Here is a 20,983-nt window from a genome sequence, read left to right as displayed (position 1 = left end):
AAATATTGGGAGGAGAAAGGGAGAAATTGAATGGGGCAAATTATCTCTCATAAAAGAGGCAAGCAAAAGACTTATTAGTGGAGGGATAAAGAGGGGAGGCAAGAGAAAAACATGAGGTCTACTCTCATCACATTCCACTAAAGGAAAGAATAAAATGCACACTCATTTTGATAGGAAAACCTATCTCACAATACAGGAGAGTGGGGGACAAGGGCACAAGCAGGGTGGGGGGGAGGATAGAGGGGAGGGCATGGGGAGGAGAATGCAATCCGAGGTCGACACTCATGGGGAGGGAAAGGATCATAGGAGAACAGAAGTAATGGGGGACAGGATAGGAGGGAGGGAAATATAGTTAGTCCTATACAACACAACTAGTATGGAAATCATTTGCAAAACTACACAGATTTGGCCTATATTGAATTGCTTGTCTTCCAAAGGGAAGGGGTGGAGAGGGAGGGAGGTAAAGAAGTTGGAACGCAAAGTGTTAGGATCAACTGTAATGTTCTTACCACTAGGAAATAAGAAATACAGGTTAAGGGGTAAAGAAAGCTATCTGGCCCTACAGGACAAAAGAGAAGACGGAGACAAGGGCAGAGAGGGAGGATAGAAGAGAGAGCAGATTGGTCACAGGGGCAATTAGAATGCTTGGGGTTGGGGGGGGAGGGGATAAAAGGGGAGAAAATTTGGAACCCAAAATTTTGTGAAAATAAATGTTAAAAGTTAAATAAAAAAAAAAAAATATAGCAAGAACTGCTGACCTGAAGATTTTGTGTCTTTACTCCACTATATGATGAAAACAAGTTAACTTGCCTTTAATCATAAGTGTCTAGTAAATAACTGCCCATATGTACAAATTGCCAGCGCTTGCTAACAAAAGAGAATGGAAACCACTTCAGGTTAACAATTTGGCATAATTTCATGATTTGTCATTAAAATTTTCTTTATTTAAATACAAAATATTTCATAATGGTTAAGTCTAAAAACTCAGGTTACATTTTTTCATATGTGAGTTGGTGGCCACAAATTGTACAGGTCTTCCGGTACATGTCATCTTCAATGCCTTCTTCTGGTCCATACTCATGCTGGTGAATAGCGGTTTCCTTTTTCCATACGCTGCTTCTCACAGCTCTGCGTAATTCTAAGATAACAAAACGTAGTATGACCTGCAAATGCTAATTTATACTTAAGATTTAAATGATTTTACTATTTAAAACAGTTAAAGTTGGTATAAAATTAACACAGATCTGAAGCAGCTGTTACTACTGCCCATTAATGAGAACGGTTAGGGTCTGAAATGTAAAAATGGGGTGGGGATGAAACAAGACTAAAATGGTCTCAGTAGGAGTGGGCATCCCTTGATGGATTCACAGTTATAAAATCTCAACGCTGGCAAGAACCTTAGAAATCCTCTCATCTCAAATCAGTTTACGAATGCTTTGTTCATGAGTACTAGCTATGTCTATAAAGAGAATGTGATCTACTACAGACAGGAGCAGCTGTGGAGGGGACACCCTTAGTCCAAGTGTGGCCTCAGAAACTGACTGACTTACAAAGCACTTTCACTTCTGTCTTTGCATACGACCCTCACAGCCCTCATTTAAGGTGAGAAAAAGGCAGGCATTCCCATTTTACAGATAAGGAAATGGAAGATGACAATGGGTTAAATGAATCATCAGTAAAAGGGAGACTTAAATTGGGTCTCTAGTGGCTTTTCCACTGTATCAGGACTTCAGCCTTTATTGTGTCTGGCAATCTGATGAAGTCTGTGGACCCAACCTCAGAGGAATGTTATTAAATGCATAAAATACAATACACAGAATTATAAATAAAACCAACAATACTGAAATAATTATCAAAACCTTTTTTTTAATTCGCATACCCCCAGGTTAAAAATGCCTGCACTATATATCATGTTGCCTGCTATTCTGAAGCAACACATTTTAAGCTTTATCTTTGAGCTTGGATTTGTCTTTGAGATTAGTTTTAGGGACAAGGATTGTACCTACAGTTTCACTGGTACAGGTAACCAAGGCAGGGAAACTTCCTTTACTAATTCAGGTTGACACCTTCTCTGCAACTTACAATCTTAAAAAGCTGCCTAGTCACAGAGACAATTTGTGTCAGAGGTGAGACTTGGATCCAGATTTTTCCAGCATTGAGGCTGCCTCTCTATCCAGAGATGTTTCTTCCCACAGAAGTCTATTTTAAAACACTGTTCTATTCATATGTGTCCTAAAATCCAATCTCTGAAAAAGGCATGCCTTCGGTGGAACTCAGGTCTTATCAATGTGGGTACTCCGTCCACTGGTGCAGATCCTAATCCCTCCACACTTGACTCCTCAGTGATTTCTGCCCTTGTCTTCTCATAAATACTCTAGAGGAGGATAAACTGTTTATTTGCCTTGTTAACTGACTATGCAAGAATATTAGGCAATATGAGAGCTCATACATAGATAACTAGCTTCATATTAGTATCACAGAATGAAAAGCAACGAACTAACTTGCTTTTCGATAACACTGTGAAGTGGAACTCTAGAAAAGAACAAGGCAAGAAGAGTTCCCCAAAGTCTTTTGCATCTTGCACCCTGACTGCTTACAAAAATCTCAAAATCAGTAATATAATTAATGTTTTATTTTAAAAGTACATAATTCAAAATTTCACAATGCTTCCAATCAAGAATTTAAATTTTTCTTCCTCATTGTTCCCCCCAAACCTTTACAACTATTGACAAATATCATGCCTTGGCTGTGAAGGAAGTCTTTCAAGACTGTGGTTTCACCAAGAGAAATCAAAGCATACTTATACACACCTTGGGATTTCAATGTGCCAAAAAACAAGAGGGGATACAAAATTTGGAGAAAACAGTAAAGACTTTAGATGAATAATACCCTCGTGTTTAACCTATCACTGACAGGTACTAAATCCAATAAAGACTCAGAGTAAGCTCGCAGAAAAGTCATGGTAGGCTAAACAATGATTTGATGTTTTCAGTCATGTCTGACTCCTCTGTGACCCACATGGGGTTTTACTGGCAAAGATACTGGAGTAGTTTGCCATTTCCTGAGGCAAAAAGGGTGAAGATACCCAGGGGCACGCAGCTTTGTAAGCATCTGAGGTTGAATTCGAACTCAGGTCTTCCTGACTCTAGGCCTGGCACTCGATCTACTGTGCCACCTCAGTGCCCAAAACAGTGATTGTTAACAGATAAACATTTAATAGGTATTGCTCCCAGAAAGTATATTCAACTTAAACCAGAAACTTCCATTTGAATTCAGGCTCTGCCATTTACTAGCTATGTTTTCTCAGACCAATCACATAATCACTCTGACCATAATTTTCTCATCTGAACAGAGCTGATATATTTGCACTACCTATTTCACAGGTGTGAGATAAGTATTTTGTAAAGGGGCTAAACTACTATATTAGTGTGTTATTGTTACCCAGATATTTATATTTCTTCAAATCTGGCTCTAAAAACTATAACTTATTTAAAATATCTTTTAATGTTTATAAACATTCATTAAACTACGAAGGAAGACAATGTTTCTGCTCATTTTAAAACTATTTTTGGGTGTTTACTTTTTATTGCAAAAGCACAAAGAGAAGGAAAAAGGACCTCTAAGGGAAGTCTAATCAAACTAAGAAAGTCTATTGGGTTACAGAATCCAGCATGATAGCAACTTATTAAATTACAGCAGGAGTATTTTAGACAAAAACAGGCCCCTTCTCAGCAACGTGCATTTCACCACCTTTGTTCATTCAACTCTCAAAGTAATAGCTCTACAGCAAAGCAACTTGACTTCTCGTTGCCTGTACTCGGTGTCTGCCTCTGGGCTCAACCTGAAGAGGGGCACGGAGCAGGGAGCAGAGCAAGGGGAAGAAGGCAAGTCTGCCAGTGTGCTAAAAAAAATCCAAGGCTTAGAAATACGTCTCAGCAAGGAGCGTAACAGTTTATCCGACCTCCCTTCTAAATATCCTCCTAAGGCTTCCTTTTTTTTTCTTATTTCTTTTACCGTTTATCAACTGTCTTGTGGAGTGGGGAAAAGCAAATAAAGGACAATTTAATTCAAATCAGACTTTTCCAAACTCTCACAACTAAAGTATTCTGGAAAACCTTTTAATATCTAGGGTGCTTTCCTCATAACATGTGAGACAGTTATCCTATTTTACAAATGAAGTAATTGAGGCTCTGAGGAATTACATAACTTCCCTAAAATCACACAGCTAACATCTAAAATGAGAGTCAAAGCTGGGTATCCGAAGTCCAGATCATGTTCCCTTCTAGAATATTATTAAAATATATATATATATATGTACATATATATATATTTTTTTTTTCAAAGATCATAAAATGATTCTGAATGTCTCTGGACATTAAAGGGAATATCCAGAGAGGAAGCAAAAAGACATTCCCTGGACCACAAGAACACAATCCAGAACCAGATGATATGGGTTCAATCCCATACCTGCCACTCCCTCCCCTATGTGACACTTAACCTCTCTGGGTTTTAAACATCCAGGTTAACTACAAAATTTCTAAATTCTACAAGTGAGCAAAATTATTAATTAAATGGTTAACTTTGAATAAGCTTCTATACCTCAGTTTCTTCATTTGTTAAGATGAGGGACAGACTAAATGACTCCTGAAGTTCCATTTTAGCTCTAAAATCCTATGCCTAATTTAGAGATAGAATAGTTAGTATCTTTGCTTTCCTGGCATACTGCTGGTCTCAGGAACACAATCATGTAACTATAACATTGTTCCAATGAAAAAACAGGATCTCATCTGCTTTTAGGTGGTTTCCAAAAACAGAATGTCAAGATACTAAGAGATACCCTGTTTTCCAGGGCTAAGGCTAAGGCTCAGCTGTGCCCCAGGACCTAGGCATAACAACAGTCCTTTGCACTCACCCTCTGGTTGATCCCACCCTCTGGCAAAATCACAGTTATCGTATTGCTTGGATCATCACCAGGTGTTCTCCGAGCTGGGACAAACACAAGTACTCATGTTCTGGTCATGAAGCCCTGCTATGGCTCACACTGTCTCATTGTTGCTGTCACCCCTCATTGGTCAGGGCTGCAGCTCACTGTGCCGTCACTGGTATAAGTATTAAGGATCTCCCCCAACTACAGGCAACACTCCGACATGGGTCTAGATCCCCTCCTTGCTTGCAAGCCATTTAGCTCACTTTGAAATCAAGCTTCTCTTTGATTCCGGACTTCCTGTCTCTAGTCTGCTCTGTTCAGCTCCAACCACCCACAGGTTAGAGGCCAGTTCAGTTCGGCTGACAAAAGCCAAAAGCAGCAATACCAACCCATTAACCGCAGTAAATGCTACTTGAGACCATTTCTCTGATACGGACAGAGTCATATCCCCAATACCGTTTCTTCTCTCTCTTTTAAACAGCAGTGAGAAGCTTGGCAAAGCCCTTAGAGAGCTGGAGTCTTTCATGGGCTGAACGCCAATACCTCACCTTTTACTTTTTTATCAAATTTTTTCTGTTTCATTTTCTCCCGGTTTTCCTGTCGAACTTCCTTTGCTTCTTCCAGGGCTTCTTCACTACCCCAGACTTCAAGAGCTCTCTTTATAATCTGCAGGACACAGAAGCAAGGGACTTTTTGTTAAGTTATTACAAAATAAACTTTATGAGTAACAGAGATGGGTGTAATGTTCTAGGTCTCTTGCATAAGAAAATGGGGCTTTTACTGAAATTGAACAAAACGAAAATTATTCAAAGCCTTTCAGAAACATAAGCAATATTAACTTTAAGAACAGCTTTAAAATAATATGGTACAAAGGAAAAGTGCCCTGCATTTGAAACATGGGTTCCAATTCTGCTTATGCTACACTATAGCTGTGTGACTATTAGCAAATCACTTAGCTTTTCTGGGCTGAAATTTCCTCATCTGTAAAATGAGGGAATTGAATCTTGGTCCCAGAGGATAGATAATGAAATACACTTTCCTCTTCTGGGGAGGATGCTGAGGGCAAGAAACCACTGAAGCAGAATGGTGTATACATTGCCAAAACGTATGCCAGTGTCAACCTTATGTAACTATTTTTCTTTGTTTAAAGGGAGGAGGCAGAGGGCAATATTTTGGCCAGTGACTAGAGTTAGAAATACAGTTATTCCCTCCCACATTGTGGGGATTAGGGACATAGCACCCCTGCTATCCGGAAAATCCACATGAAGTTTTTTGGCTCTCTCTACCAGAGAAGTCTGAATTATTATGGTATTAAAAGATAAAATATGTTGCTAATATACAATATTATACATATATTTTATGCATTGCTGAGTTTCTAAACTTTTTCTTTGTCTGCTATTCTCATGCCATCTATGGCTTCCACAAAACTCCCCCAAAATTCCCATATTAGATATATTGAACCTGAAACTATGATGGAGAAAGTCTCAATGTAGAAGGAATAACTGTAAAAAGCTTTAATAAAATTATCAGGAAATTAACAAAATAGGGGGATTGAGCTAGATGATATGTGATGTCCCTTCCACCTCTAAAGATATACTATGAAAAACGGGGGGATGGGGATCATACCACACCAACCATCACACATTCTGTGCCTACCCTTGCCATTATTAAAAAAAAAAAAAAAAAAAAGCCCTGAGCTCCTTTAAAGAATTTTTAGTTTCTTGGTACAGAACAAGTTAAGAAAAAGCTGATCCTTGGCAGGGCACACTTACTGAACTTCATTTTCTGTGAGCAACACAATTTTTTCATACTGCTAGGTGGCTTTTCTTTGTACATAAACTTAAAATTCCACCAACTGGAAGATTTTTCTGGATTAAAACTCTTTTAAAAATGAAAATTAATTTCTGGTTGTCAGTCATCTACAGTTTATTACTAAATCAGACTGCTTTCTTAACTGAGAATAATTGTAGTTAGGAATCATAAACTTTGGGCTGGGTCTGGGTGTGACATTCAAACACAGAGAGCAAAAAAGAAATTTTAGAACATGGAGCATTTGGGTAAACAGAGCAAGGGTACACTTCAAAGTATTCAATGCACCCAAGTTAATCATCTTCTTGATGGAATTCTGGGAGGTGGAATAGCCCTGAAATTATGTGAAAGACACACCAGGACCTGAGAGAGAGGTGCAGAAAGCGAGGTGGGAAGTTGCCAAAAGCAAATCATCTATTTCAAAATTTTACTTAGGACCAGCTTGTCACTAGAAAAGGGTTGCTGCTATCTTCCTTCTCCCTCCTGCACCAACATGGTACCTTCTTCCTAGAACCTAGAACTCCGGATAGTAATATTACCACTGGTTTTCAACTGGTATGGAGCATTGTGGTAGGCAACAGCAATTTTTCAGATGTAACTATTTCAAAATATTTCAGAATACTGGCAGGATTGAGATCAGTGACAAAGACAAGGTACCTATTCACCTTCCCAGTAAGGAGGCTGAGACCGCCCACAGGCAGTCCAACAATATCTCCTCTGACTCCGCCATGCTCAGTGGGGGAATAAAGCTACCAAATGCTTTCCATTTTCTGAGGATTCCAGCTATTCTGCATCCCCAACTTTTCAGTGCCAAGAAGAGAGTTAACACTTCCCACAAGATATCACAAAAAACTGTCAGATGTCTCAATGGAATTAAAATATTTTAAATGTATTCAGTTAATGTTTAGAAAACAAATACCCAACCATCAGCACATCACACTGATTCCAAACAGAAATTTCCTTCTGAATAGATAGTAGTAACAATATAGGATAAATAACAAACTTAAAATCTATGTACAAAACGTCAGTATCTGTCCACGATATAAAAGCAACAAGATCAATATTTACAGTGACCCTGCACAGTTAAAAGAGGAGACTGAACTAATTATGCCTGCTAAAAACGTGAAAGAAGGCATCCACTTATAGTCACACTATATTTACTATCTCTATCGGTGGCAGGCTTGATGACATCTCTCTTCCACCGGACAGCAACCTGTACCATTAATTTTCTCTTAAGACTGCTGCAGCTCTGGCTGAGTTTTAGTTTGGATAAAGAGTTACTGCTTAGGTCCTCACCTCCCAGAGCCCTCACAGCCATGGCATTGTTATGTACCAGCTTCCTGACTCAGTTTCTGGCACTCTATTTGTATTTTGCACTTTTGCCAACTGGCTGATTCAAAAGCTGAGTATCTGCTTCCAAAAGCCACAGCGACATTGAGGCCCTTTCAGTTGGGAATTAGAGATCTGGCTGAAGTGTCTTTTCTAACCCTATAACAATAAGATTCACTTCAGCCTTGGCGGTCTCTGGCACTCATAGCCTTCACTAATTTACGTATGATGGTGCTGTGCCATCAGGTGATAACCTGGCTCAAAAGATGGCTACAGGGGCAGAGGACTTGGGGGAAGCACTTCATGACAACAGTGCTTGTCTCCAGAGCCAAATGCTCTGCCCCCATTCAAAGGGACAGAGTCGAACCAGGTTCTATTTCTAAAATGCCAGGCTGCCCACTAGGTAAAGAATTCCTCCATCATAAAAAAGTTCAAGGCCATAATGGTGACAGAACACATCTTACCTGATCCAGTCTGTCAACTAGTCATGGCTTACAAAATTGCCTAAGCAACTGTTTTATCTTTAAGGCATACAGTTCAAACACCACCAGTCACCCTGTGCTCCACTTGGATCTTTACACACAACTGAGGAGAGGTTAGCCATAGCTGGGACCAAATATGTGATACGTTTGTGCTCTTGATGGCAAATAGAAAGCCATTCAAATCAATGGCAAGGTCCTCTAACACTAAGGAGATGGCGTTTAAATAAGATTTTATGCAATATTAATCATTCTCTTTCAGGTGACACGTGACTTTTCCTCTAAAAAAGCTAAAACAATTTTGTTAAACTTTTATAGGTAGCTAGATTGGTGTAATCCAAAACTGAACCACAGAGTATTAATTATATGAACATAATCTTTCCATACCTGCAGTTTTAAGTAAAGTTTCATGTCACCCCACTTGGAATGATGAGGATTCTTCTTCACAATAAATTTAAGCACTGGTTCTCTCTTCTCTAAATCACAGTCTTTCAAGAGGTACTGTTGCTTTGCTTCTGTTTTGGTTATAAGCTTATGTTTACCATCAGCATCTCTGAAAAAGACATGAGAAAGCTTGCCATATCGAACATCATCCTAACCTCACTATTCAAGTAGCTACAGCAAGACTCAGCACCCTGCAGCAAAGAATAAGAAAGAGGAGGTCACGCTAAGCGCTATTTACCTTATCAGTCCAATTTAAAACATTGAAATTTTGGAAGCAAAAAATACTGTGCAATTTTCATGTCCTAAAACAATCACACTACACTGACAAGAGAAGCGCGTCAGTCAGCCTCTCAAAGCTAGGAGTTGAAGCAAGGACCTTCTGATGGACAAAAGAGTCTCATTACGTAACACTGCCACATACATACAAAAAAACCATACACCTCTAAAATTAAAAAGCCAAAGTCACTAGCCAAAAGAAGCAGTTAAAAACTAAAGGCCAAACTCTCCATATCACAGAATTTAGAATGGGGAGGCACCTTAGGAAGTACCTATTTTATTATCCTGCCTCAAAAACGTTTCTACCAAAATGTGATCGTTCCAGGAGACACAAAGACTCAGACCAAAACTCCCTAGACTCCTTCTTAGGTTTAAAGAATAAGAACAGTTGGCACTTACATCAGACTAGAAGTTGGCAGTGTCGCCTTCATGCGTTAAAGCATCTGATTCTCACTACAAGCCTCCAAGCAGACACCTTGGCAGGGTACCTTCCAGGTGCATTGTCAGAGCCAGTTCAGCATCCAAACTGAAGGTCTACAGAGCTGTTGTGCTGACCTCATTGTTGTGTGCCTGTGACACCTGGGCAGCACCCTAGCACTGTGCCAGGAAACGAAATCACTTCCATCTGAACTGTCTTAGGAAGATTCTGAGGATCACCTGGCAGGATAAAGTACCAGACACCGAGGTCCTTTATAGAAGTGAACTGCCAAGCGGTCAGTCTACAGCAGAGAGCACAATGCTGATGGACAGGCCACACCTATGCCAAACATACATTTGCCTAAGAGACTATTTTACAGAGAACTCACACAAGGCAAGCGCTTACATGGAGGTCATAAGTGATACAAGGACACTCTCAAGGTCTCTCTGAAGAATTTTGGTATCAACTGTAAGAAATGGGAGATACTGGCACCACCCAGCATGGCATGACCACATCAAAAAAGGTGCTGTGCTCTATGAGCACAGCAGAACTACAGTAGCTCAAAAGAAAATGAGAAGCACAAATTTAGAGATGTTTCTTTCCCACGGAACATAACACTGTGATATCGTTTTGGTCTTCCTCGATTACGAAGGACAACAACGAAGGAGGTGCTATCATCAGCCCCACTTTACAGATGAGGAAAGTGAGGCAAACGGAGGTTAACCTCCATTCAACCTGTAAGACTTGGCCAGGGTCACAGAGCTAGTCAAGTGTTTGAGGCAACAAGATTCAAACTAAGATAGGCCTGACACCAAGCGTACCACCTTCTGAGACTTAAAAAAAGGAAAGATTGAAAAACAAATCCTCCTAAAGTGATTTTAAGTAGCCTTGGAAACAAAACAAACAATAAAAACAACAAAAATCTGTCAGGTATTATTTAGGATATATTCATAAATAAAGGTGATGTAAAACCCAAAGGGAGCAAGAATAATTCAGAATCAATGTTACAAGAAACATATATGCTTTTAAAAGATTTTCGAAAGAACATTTATCAGTGAAATTTCCTCATCTGGAGTGAAAAACTTGTAATTAGATTCAATGGAAAAGTTTTAAAATTTCTTTCCTTAAATATTTTTTAAAATAAGATTAAATGCCTATCTGCCTGATATAATTCTAAGCAAGGGAAACAAAACATGGACGGTACCTGCAGTTATCACAAGTTGCCAAATCAAAGTGGTTGATGAGGTAAGAATCCATAAATTCTTTCCCACATTCTTCACAAATTGCATAATCAAACTCTAAAACAGGCCCTAAGGAGGAATAAATCTTTTAGTTAGATTTTCTTTGGATGATCTGTGGCATATATCTATGCATTTTCCAATATTTTCATAGCTTTTCATCACGTTTCACAGAGCCTGGAGATCTTTACAGTATTCTATTTCAGCAAAATCCCTGAGAATATATATTTCTTTTTATCTGAATTAAACAGTATAAGAAATTTGGTACAAGCAAAAAAAAAAGTGTACTTTGATCTGCAAGGATACCATCTGCATCAAAACAGATCTTGACTCTTTAAGGATTGCAAAAAAAAAAAAAAATTCAGGTAGTCAGCCTCTCCCCATTTAGTTTATCTGTTCCTCAGTCCAGTAGTCAAAACTTGTCAGTCCCAAGGCACACCAAAGTTTGCAGTCTCCTAGCTAGCCTTTAAGAGGCCAGGGTTACCTCTAAGCCATAAGACAGCGGGATAAGACTTAAAATGCCCAACTACAACACCCTCCCCCCCAACCTCCTGTGATATATCCCTTGCTTCTCATCCTGATATGAAACTCATAGAACTGTCTTATATCCTGTTCCCTTAGAGATCCCAGCTAAATGATCTACTTAAACGAGGTAGGTACACAACTGGCAATGACCTCTCTCCTGAACTCAGATAAGGATCAAGACTGTCAGCACCTTCCTCTGAACCCTTCCATCCCTCCTACTTCACTATTTCTATACTCTAAACCTATAATCTCAAAACTCTGGGGAAATGAATTCTATCTTTTCAGGAAAAGAGTGGGGACCCTCGTTGAAATAAAAATTACAGAAAAGGAGAAGCAGTATGGCATGGTGGATAAAGTGCTGGCTTCACAATCCGTGAGAACTGGGTAAGAATTCGCCTTGGATACTTCCCAGTTGTGTGACCAAGAACGAGTCTCCATCCAACTTCAGTTTTCCCACCTACAGAATGGATAGATGAGTGGGAAAGAAACAGAGTCTGACTCCTTCTAGCCCTAAATCTATGTTCTTAGGAAGATTCTGGAGCAGGGTGTGGGCATGATCAAGGTTTTCACAAGAACAGACTAGAAGAATCCTGGAGACAGAAACTCAAACAGAAGGGATTTGGTGCAGTGCAGCCTAAGAATGATATAGATCTTTAAAAAATGAAATGAAAGGGACCAACAAAAGATAAGATTTTATCCACCAAGACAGACTTCAGCTATTTTCTAAAGGGTACAGTGAACCTAACTTTCTAAGGAAGAAAATGCTTTAAGGGGAGTCAGGACTTTGAGACATGCTACTTTTCATCTGAACTCTGCCCAGATTTATTGAGAAAGGTTAAAAAACCCTAACAAGGTGTTTCTACTATTCCCAAATTGTAGAAAACATCAAAACCTTCCCACATCTTCCCCCCACCCCCAACTATGCATGGGATCCAGTGCTGCATCATATATAGTCAGGAACTGCATAGGGGAAATACTGTAAGCAAAGTTAAGGAGGAAGCAATTCTGCCTGTAAGATGATAAAATCAGGGTGGAAAGGACTGCTAGAAATTATCCAATCCAACTTCCTGTCCAAAGCAGGAAATCCATCCAGTCACAGGTGACCACTGCTTGACCCTAGAACACTGGCCATCTGGGCGCTAACAATATCACTGATTGGTTTAGCACCCGTCCCAGTGGGAAGAAACTACTTCTGTGAACGTAACATCTCTCACATATACCCCCTTCTTTCAACCCAACACTTACTTCAAGGGAGATGACTGAAACTCTATCCTCTGCAAAAGTGGAAAGCAGCAGGCAGCAGGGCAGGACAAGATCCATAACTTTTGGCTCAAATGCTCTAGTGCTGCATCAATTACTAGCAGGGCACTTTACCAGCTTCCTCTCGAGGATGTTAGCCTGATCCCATCTTTCTTAACAGAAGGTATCACATATCTATTACCAAAGGATGAGAACACTAGTGATGCCTCTAAATCTGGGTCAAATACGTGTTTATTTATGTACTTTCTATAAAGCATTCACAACTTGTAGCACACACACAAAAATCATGAACACAAAACAACGTATTAGTTAAAGCACAAAGGAGGTGTGCCAAGAAATTCCTGGAATATAAAAAACTACTTATTATTGATGCAGCAGTTAATTGAAAAAGCTACCCGAAGGTATTGTAACATACACACTGCCTTTGATGGTTAATGCAAGATCTCTAAATTAAGTCCCACGCTGGTACCTTATTCATGCGCTGCACATACAGACAACTATACTGAGAAGGCTTAGAGTATTTGATGTCCACAACGCAAACTGTTCTCTAGCTAACCATACCTCCAACACAAAATCAATTAATAATCATTTTAATAAAATATGACATTTTTCAGGAAGACAATTTAAGCCAATTATAATTCTGCTTGGCCTTAAATTCATTATGATCTTTACTAAACAAAACTAAGTATGGTTTCCATATGAAAAGAATTGAACAAAACATTTTATTAACCTCCCAAAGTGTATGGATGACATCGAGCTTTTGGTTCCACCAAAAAAATGATTAAACAAGCTCCTTCAAATTGTAGAATCTTTTCCCAAATATAAAGTACACCATGTAAAAAAGTAGAGACTGAAGGCTTCAAGCCTGAATTCAGAGGTTACACACTGAACCAATGGATGAAGGCAACACCTAGGCCTCCTCCAGGGAAGTTACACTGAACATGAAAATACCAAAGAGGAAGTCGTAGCTGAACTCATAAAAATATTTACAGGTATTCTGAAATCAAAGCTGAATGGGAAAAACACATTTAAATCAATTAACAGCTATGCCAAGACCAGTCTCGATGTACACTTTTAAAACTGTAAAACAGACTGTATAAAAGTTCAGAAAACACTCTCACAATACCCATGCAATATTAACAAAACACTGCAGGTTTAACATTTCCACACCGTAAAAAGGAGGAGGACAAACGACACACAGTTTGCTAAAGGCCTGCAGAGATATTTCTGAAATAAGAAAACATCACTTCATTGAGTGGCAGTAAACACTGATATCACACACCCACAACTGAATGTGTCACAAGAAACTACGACCGTGACTTAGATACGAGTGTAATCAAAAACCCTCTGCAGGCGACTGCCATGACATCCACATGACCACAGGCCACGGCACGTTGACAAAACAGCGTCTAATCCGTGTGTGGATGTCACGTGGACATTTTGTGACAAGAATGAAGATGATTACTGCCACCAAAAACTAACAAAAGGTTATCCTCAAGGATTTAGATTAATGTAGACTACGTAAGTAAAAAGTAGAAAGAGTGCAACACCTCACTGCAGGCTGTAGAAATTGAGACCCTACCAAATACCTAGCAAGACGTGATCAGTGGCCACAGTTATTTATCCGGAGTTCACTATTTTTTATGAAATGACAGATGACAAATCCTTGAACCAGAAATACAGATCTCAAAAGAACCTGGAAAGCTCAACCAATATAACATCATTATCACCCACTGAATTGTTACCCACAATTGTCTGAACATAAAAGTGATTTATAACAACTTAAAACAGTTTTAATAGTCACCATTACAAATTTTCAATCTCCAAGCTATGTGGAACAAAAAAAAGCTTTCAAAGTACAGAGTTTGGGCCAAGGAGACCAAAATCATGCAGGAACAGGAGAAGGCATGTATTTTCCTGTTTGTGACTGAATTTATACCAAGAATGCTTGAATGAGGAGGTAGGAGGAAGAAGAATACAAGGGTACAAAGAAGAGAAGGATTTATTAGGACCCTGAATGGATTTACGAACAACAAATCATACCAAACTAACCTCATTTCATTTGCCTGTTAATCAAATGATTAGCGAAATGTTGCATATCTGGAATTTTAGTAAGGAATCTCACAAATTCTCACAATATCTTCGTGAATGAGATGGAACGATACGGACTAGAAGACAGTACAATTAGATAGTACTGGGTTTCTCTCACTTCCGAGGATCTTGGAGCAGCAACTGATACAGAAGCTAGCAAGGGTAATCTGTTAACTTCAGGAACCAGGAAAACTACAGTGAAATACCACCATCCCTCAGCAGAAAGGCATGAGACAGGGAATTCATCTTTAGTGTTCTTTCCCTCCAGACTTGATCTAATACAGATATGAATGACAATCTGCAATAGTCCTTATCTTTAGTTCTCAGGCCTTGGTTTGGTATAAAGAACATTCTTCTACAAACCCCACTTGGATATGTCAGTACTACATGAATTTTTTCTTTTTCTAGTATCACTGGAAATTTACTATAAAAATCACTCATTTAGAGTTAATACATGTTAATAAATAATGTGGCCAAGAGAAATTGATCACTTCCCCTTTTTCCTTTTCAGAAAAATCCAAAGTACTTAGCACATAAATTCAGATGGCTTCTGAGGTCCATCTGTCATCTGGAAAAGGAATTAATATTTATTCTGTCTGGTCCTAAAATGTGAAAATAAAACCAGTGGGAGAAAGATGCAACATCAAGAACTTCACAATGACTAGAGGTATCAAAAAATGGAACGGGTTGCATCATGAGGCAGACATACTCCCTTCACTGGAGGTAGTCAGATAGAAGCTGGACAACTTTGTTGAGGTTATCGTAGAAGGGATTCATCCTTTGGAGAGGAGCTGTACTAGATGACTTCAGAGGTTCCTTCTAACTCTGTAAATCTATGATTCTAGGACAGCTATCATATATTCAGATATTAGACTCAGTTTCTTCGTCTGTAAAATGAGGGGTTAAATTAGATGCTCTTTCACTTCTTCAGGCTCTAAAATTCTAGGAGAAGGAATATGGATCAATATACACGGCCCACTATAAAGCACACAGTGGCTCAATGGCCCTAGCTATACTGAGTACTCCAGCAGCAGAAGCCTGCAGAGTACTGAAGGCTGTGTTGTATTTTTTTACTAGGGTCAAAGAATTCATCACCAAGTAGCCAATCAACTGGTGAGAAGCTCCTCTGGACTTGGCTAATCTTTAGCTAATATTTTACATAGTTTTAGTCCCCTATAACAGTAACAGTTTTACATATGAATTACTTCCAAATAACTAAGACACCCATTTTATTAAAAACTCAAATTTTACCTGGTTTATGTACAACTTTGTCAATTTTGTGCTCCTCTTCTTCTTCCTCTTCTAAAAAGAAACCTCCTCCTGTGTCAATTATTTTTGGTGCTGATTTCACATTAATAATGGCTGAAAAATGAAAATAAGATGTTAGTGTAGTTAAACTGCAAAGTAAACCTACAGATTGGCTGTCCACCAGACCAAAACAGCCTCTAACCTGTGGATGTCTGGAGTTGAACAGAGCAGGCTAGAGATAGGAGTGTGAGGAATGAAACAGAAATTGAATTAATTTCAAAGTGAGGGGAAAGGCTTACAAGCGAGGACACATGTGCCGCAGACCTTCCCCTAGTGGGGGTACTCAAAGCAGTGTGGGGAGATCTCAATACTTACACACCTATGTGTGTGTATACACATATATACACTTACATAATGCTTACAGTGAGCTGCAGCCCTGACAAATGAGGGGTAACCGCAACAATGAGACAAGTCTGAGCCATAGCAGAGCTTCATGACCACAACACAGGTACTTGTGTTTGTCTGAGCTCAGAGAACACCTGGCACTGGTCAAAGCAATACAACAGCTATGTGATTTTGCCAGAGGGTGAGCACAAAGGATTGCTGTTATGCCAAGCTCAGGGCATAGCTTGCCTGCTGAGCCTTAGCTCTGGAAAACAGGGTGCCTCCTAGTATCTTGACACTAGTTTACAACAAATGAAAAGTTACTTCCAATCTACATCGGACTTCATTTTAACTCCTCTTCCAGCAGCTGCATTCTATACTGTAACACCAGACACTGCCTTTAGTTTCTTCACCTATAAAATAATGGGATTAGGACTAGATAAGAGTCCCTTGGACAGCAGGGAGATCAAATCAATCAATACTTTAAAAAACTAATTCAGGCTATTCACTGAAAGGTCAGATACTAAAGCTTAAATACTTTGGCTATATGAGAAGACTGGACTCTGGAAAAGATCCTGATTCTGGGAAAGATGGAAGGCAGAAAGAAAAGGGGACAGCAGAGGCAAGGTGGATAAATAGTAATATGGAAACAAAAAACATGAACTTTGACACTGATAGTGGAGGACAGAAGGTTCTAGTGTGCTATGGCTGATGGGGTCACGAAGAGTCCAACATTACTGAATGACTGAACAACAGACCTAGATGAGTTCTATGGTCCCTTCTAACTAACATACGGATCTAATCAAATCAGCATTAAGGGTTATCTTTTGAAAGTACCTTTAATTCTATCTTTTCCACAATTTCTTATTATGAAGTGGGGAAAAAAAGAAAGGAAAAGAAAGTAGACCAAATACCCTGAAGCTGGGGTTGCTTCTTCACTCCCTCTTTCAACAAACACCAATTTGATGTCATTCAGTAGTTTTTCAGTCATGCCCAATGCTTCGTGACCCCATTTGGGGATTTCCTGACAAAACTACTAGGCAGACAACGCATGAGCGGAGCTGCTAGCTGTCTTACGTTATGAATGTATTTCAACATCTTGTCCCATTTGATTATCTGTTATTTTGAGTCAAAGATCTGGGTTTGAATTCTGAATCTACCACTTATTACCCGTGTAAGCTTGGACAAGTCAATTCCCTTCTCTGAGGCTCAGTTTCCTCATATGTAAAATGAGGGTTGGGTTAGAGTATCTCCAAGGTTCCTTTCATTTCAAAATCTGTGTGCCTGCACTGTGTCTGTGTTAGGTCATATACATAAGTATCACAAAGGGCAATAGGATGTTCCAAGCCTCCTCCCACCCCCTGGGAATGTATTCCAGTAGAATAAAGTAGTGTATACCCATCAGAAAATCAGTCCCATCGTTCACTAGCTGTGTGACTTTCAGGCAATGTGTTCAATCTTTGGAACCCCACTTTTACTATCTTGAAAATGTAGGAAATACCTGCCCCGCCAACCTCACAGAATTGTTCTGAAGTTTAAATGGGAAGGTGAACTTGAAAATACGTAAGAGTGCAAAAGATGGAAGAGAGTCTGAAACCTAATCTCTTCATCTGAGAGATGAAGAAACGGGCCAAGAGGTCACTAGCAGGTTGGACACAGACTAGGACCACGCTCTGAGAACCATGTAGATGACCTTTAAGGTCCTTTTCCCTTCCAAGTCCTATCATCCTGTGATTTTTCTCCTAGGATCTGTGATTCCATCACCGTGGGTACTCTCACCACTGGCAAAGATTACCACCCTTCTCCAACTCAATAGTCCAAGTTACTTTGGTCAAAATTCATTATCAGACTCCGTCCAACATGGCAATGAGTCCCTTCCAATTTCTTTAGGCCTATCCACCAAAACTGACATTCAGCGGGTCGGTCTATACTTAAAATACTTCCAGTGTAGAGGAAAAATGACAAGCACAGCCTTCAAGAACAAAGGTACCACCCTCTTTACCGTGGTAGGGCATACCAGTAGAACTGGAATGGATTAAAATAACCAACTTCCACTAAAGAGCTAAATCTCTGTGAGGCAACATATAGTCAGCGTCAGATGTGGTCTAAAAACTTGTACACGTATTTTACAGAAAGCTTTGTAAGACACCTTTACGTTCCCAGGTTCAAGACATTATACTAATTTTTCTTAAAGAGGGTCGTTGGTCTATAAACATTAAAGAAGGGGCAGAATGCCTCGGGAGGGTCTGCATTTCAACAAGAGTACCCTTTTAACAAAGGTTTGTAAAATAACCTTTGTCTCAACGTGCCCTGGTTTCTGCCTTAGAAAAAATGACACCACATGTGATGAGCACCAGTGCTACATCAGCTTATCTTCCAGTAACATTTGTAACATTTACAAACATTATGCACTGAGAGGGCTACATAGTATCACTTCCATAATAAGTATAAAGAAACAGGGCCCAGACGTGGGGGAAACGCCTGAGGAGCCTCCCTCCACCAACAGGGGTCAGCGAGTCCTTGGCCACAGAGAGGATAAAGGGCTTTCCCCGGGTCGCAGAAGGAGCGTGCGTCAGAGGCAGAACCCGAACCCAACTCTTCCCGGCCTTGGGGTCAGTTCTCCACCCACACGACCTCCTGCTCGGGCAGAGCAGCTCGGAGGAGGCTCCGCGGGCCGCGGGTGGGGGCGGGGCGGGGCCACCGCCTGCGCACACCTGCACTTCCGGCGCTCCCGGGCGCCGGGTACGGCCTGGCCGCCAGCCGGGCTTGGCGGAGCATCAGCGCTCTCTGCCGATTTCGCTCGATCTTGGCGCGCACCGACGCGGGGAGCTCCGCCGGCTTCCCCGATTCCCCCGCCTCCATGGCTGCCTCAGACGGGCAGGGGGTTCCGCTGTCCCGGGAGGCCCCAGCTTGGGAAGTGAACGTCGCTGTTTTTCAGACTCAGCTACCAGACCGTCTCCAAACCTCTGCCGGAAAGAGGCAAAATGGCTGCAGGGGCAGGGAGGGAATGGAGCACCGGACGCAGTGCGCCTGCGCTCCTTGAGCCCGGGGCGGGGAGTGCGCTGGCGTTCATGTCACGTGGGACGAAGCACGGCCAGCCTAGTGCGCTTGCGCTCATTCTGTTCTTTGTTCTGGAAGAGGATCGTGACGTCATGGAGGTCATGCCCTGACATATTAGTGAATGGGATATAAGTGAGGGGGCGCACAGTCCCCAGGCTCACTTTCTTCCTGGAGCCATCCGTGTCCAGGGGCCAGATATAGATCAGGATGACGGGGGACGGACCCTACGCTCCTGCAGGGCTGGCTGGGAAATCCTGAGTGGCCTCGTGCCGGGCCCCCAGCGCACTTGTGCCCATTTCCTGCAGGGGGCAGTACAAAGGTTCAGTGCTGGTGGGAGGGGCGGGGCCTGAAACTGGACCGAGCTATGTGAGCCTCGACTGCCCGGAGTCGTGGTGGGCAGCAGGCTCTCTGTCCTCTTCTTCCTTCCTGGAGGAAAACGTAGAAAGGCGAGACTTAAAATAACAAGGACAAAGTTCTTGTTTTCACAAATGTATCCCTCCTCTATCTGCCGTATCCAGCAAGCTATTCTTGTACCCAAAAATAAAGGTTTTTTAATATTTAATAAAAATAAAGGGAGGGGTCTGGGGGGCAGTTGAGCAAAAGGAACCAGTACAGTGTTTCATACCTCCGGTCTTCCACCACAACAAGGAAGAGATCGCAGATTTAGAGTTGGAAGGGACCTAGGTCCAGTACTAACTCAGCCCCCTTATTCTACCGATAATGTAACTGAGGGCGGAAGAGGTGATGACGTGCCTAAAGCCACAGAATTCAAAGAGCAAACCTGGGATTTGATCCCAGGTTTTTCTGGCAAGAAATTGCCCTTCCTGTTGCTGGAGGCCTCTCAAAAGGAAATCAATTTCTCACTTTTTCTCTGGGGCCAAAAACTTGGTCATTATAACCAGATGGCCACCAATTTTATCTTTGTTGTTCTCGTTTACATTGTTGCAGCTATCATGTATCCTTTCCCTGATTCTTCATCAGTTCATGTAAATATCTCTACACTTCTTTTATCTGGAAGTTTTTAAAAGTTTGATTTCCTAGATAAAAAGATATCTAACAATTGGTTTTTTTTTCTTTTTTTTAAATTAATTTATTTATTTAACTTTTAACATTCATTTTAACAAAATTTTGGGTTCCAAATTTTCTCCCCTTTTGTCCCCTCCCCCCCAAACACCAAGCATTCTAATTGCCCCTATGACCAATCTACTCTCTCTTCTATCATCCCTCTCTGCCCTTGTCTCCAACTTCTCTTTTGTCCTGTAGGGCCAGATAACTTTCTATACCCCTTTACCTGTATCTCTTATTTCCTAGTGGCAAGAACATTACTCGACAGTTGTTCCTAAAACTTTGAGTTCCACCTTCTTTACCTCCCTCCCTCTCCACCCCTTCCCTTTGGAAAGCAAGCAATTCAATATAGGCCAAATCTGTGTAGTTTTGCAAATGACTTCCATAATAGTTGTGTTGTATAAGACTAACTATATTTCCCTCCATCCTA

General features: G+C 40.7%; 1 protein-coding gene across 1 annotated transcript; it reads right to left on the bottom strand.

Moving 5' to 3' along the window:
* Nucleotides 1–922: 922 nt before the first annotated feature.
* On the bottom strand, nt 923–20,540 carry XPA (XPA, DNA damage recognition and repair factor). The gene is made up of 6 exons (XM_072596728.1): nt 19,143–20,540; nt 16,048–16,158; nt 10,887–10,992; nt 8,932–9,097; nt 5,476–5,593; nt 923–1,138 (listed from the first exon to the last, which is right to left on the bottom strand). Exons 1-6 carry the CDS (start codon nt 19,288–19,290, stop codon nt 990–992), a joined length of 798 nt encoding a protein of 265 aa, XP_072452829.1. The 5' UTR covers nt 19,291–20,540; the 3' UTR covers nt 923–989.
* Between the last annotated feature and the right edge of the window lie 443 nt (nt 20,541–20,983).

The sequence above is a fragment of the Notamacropus eugenii genome, chromosome 3 (genome assembly GCF_028372415.1).
Source record: "Notamacropus eugenii isolate mMacEug1 chromosome 3, mMacEug1.pri_v2, whole genome shotgun sequence".
In the NCBI taxonomy this organism is placed as follows: domain Eukaryota; kingdom Metazoa; phylum Chordata; class Mammalia; order Diprotodontia; family Macropodidae; genus Notamacropus; species Notamacropus eugenii.
Note: the sequence above shows the minus strand (reverse complement) of the source record. Positions and strands in the feature narration are given on the sequence as shown.

Coding starts and splice junctions, on each gene's coding strand:
- XPA (XM_072596728.1), bottom strand. CDS start 19,290: ATGGAGGCGGGGGAATCGGGGAAGCCGGCGGAGCTCCCCGCGTCGGTG. Junction 9,098..10,886: donor GCAACTTGTGATAACTGCAG/GTACCGTCCATG, acceptor TGTCTTTTTCAG/AGATGCTGATGGTAAACATA. Junction 5,594..8,931: donor AACTTTACTTAAAACTGCAG/GTATGGAAAGAT, acceptor TGTGTCCTGCAG/ATTATAAAGAGAGCTCTTGA.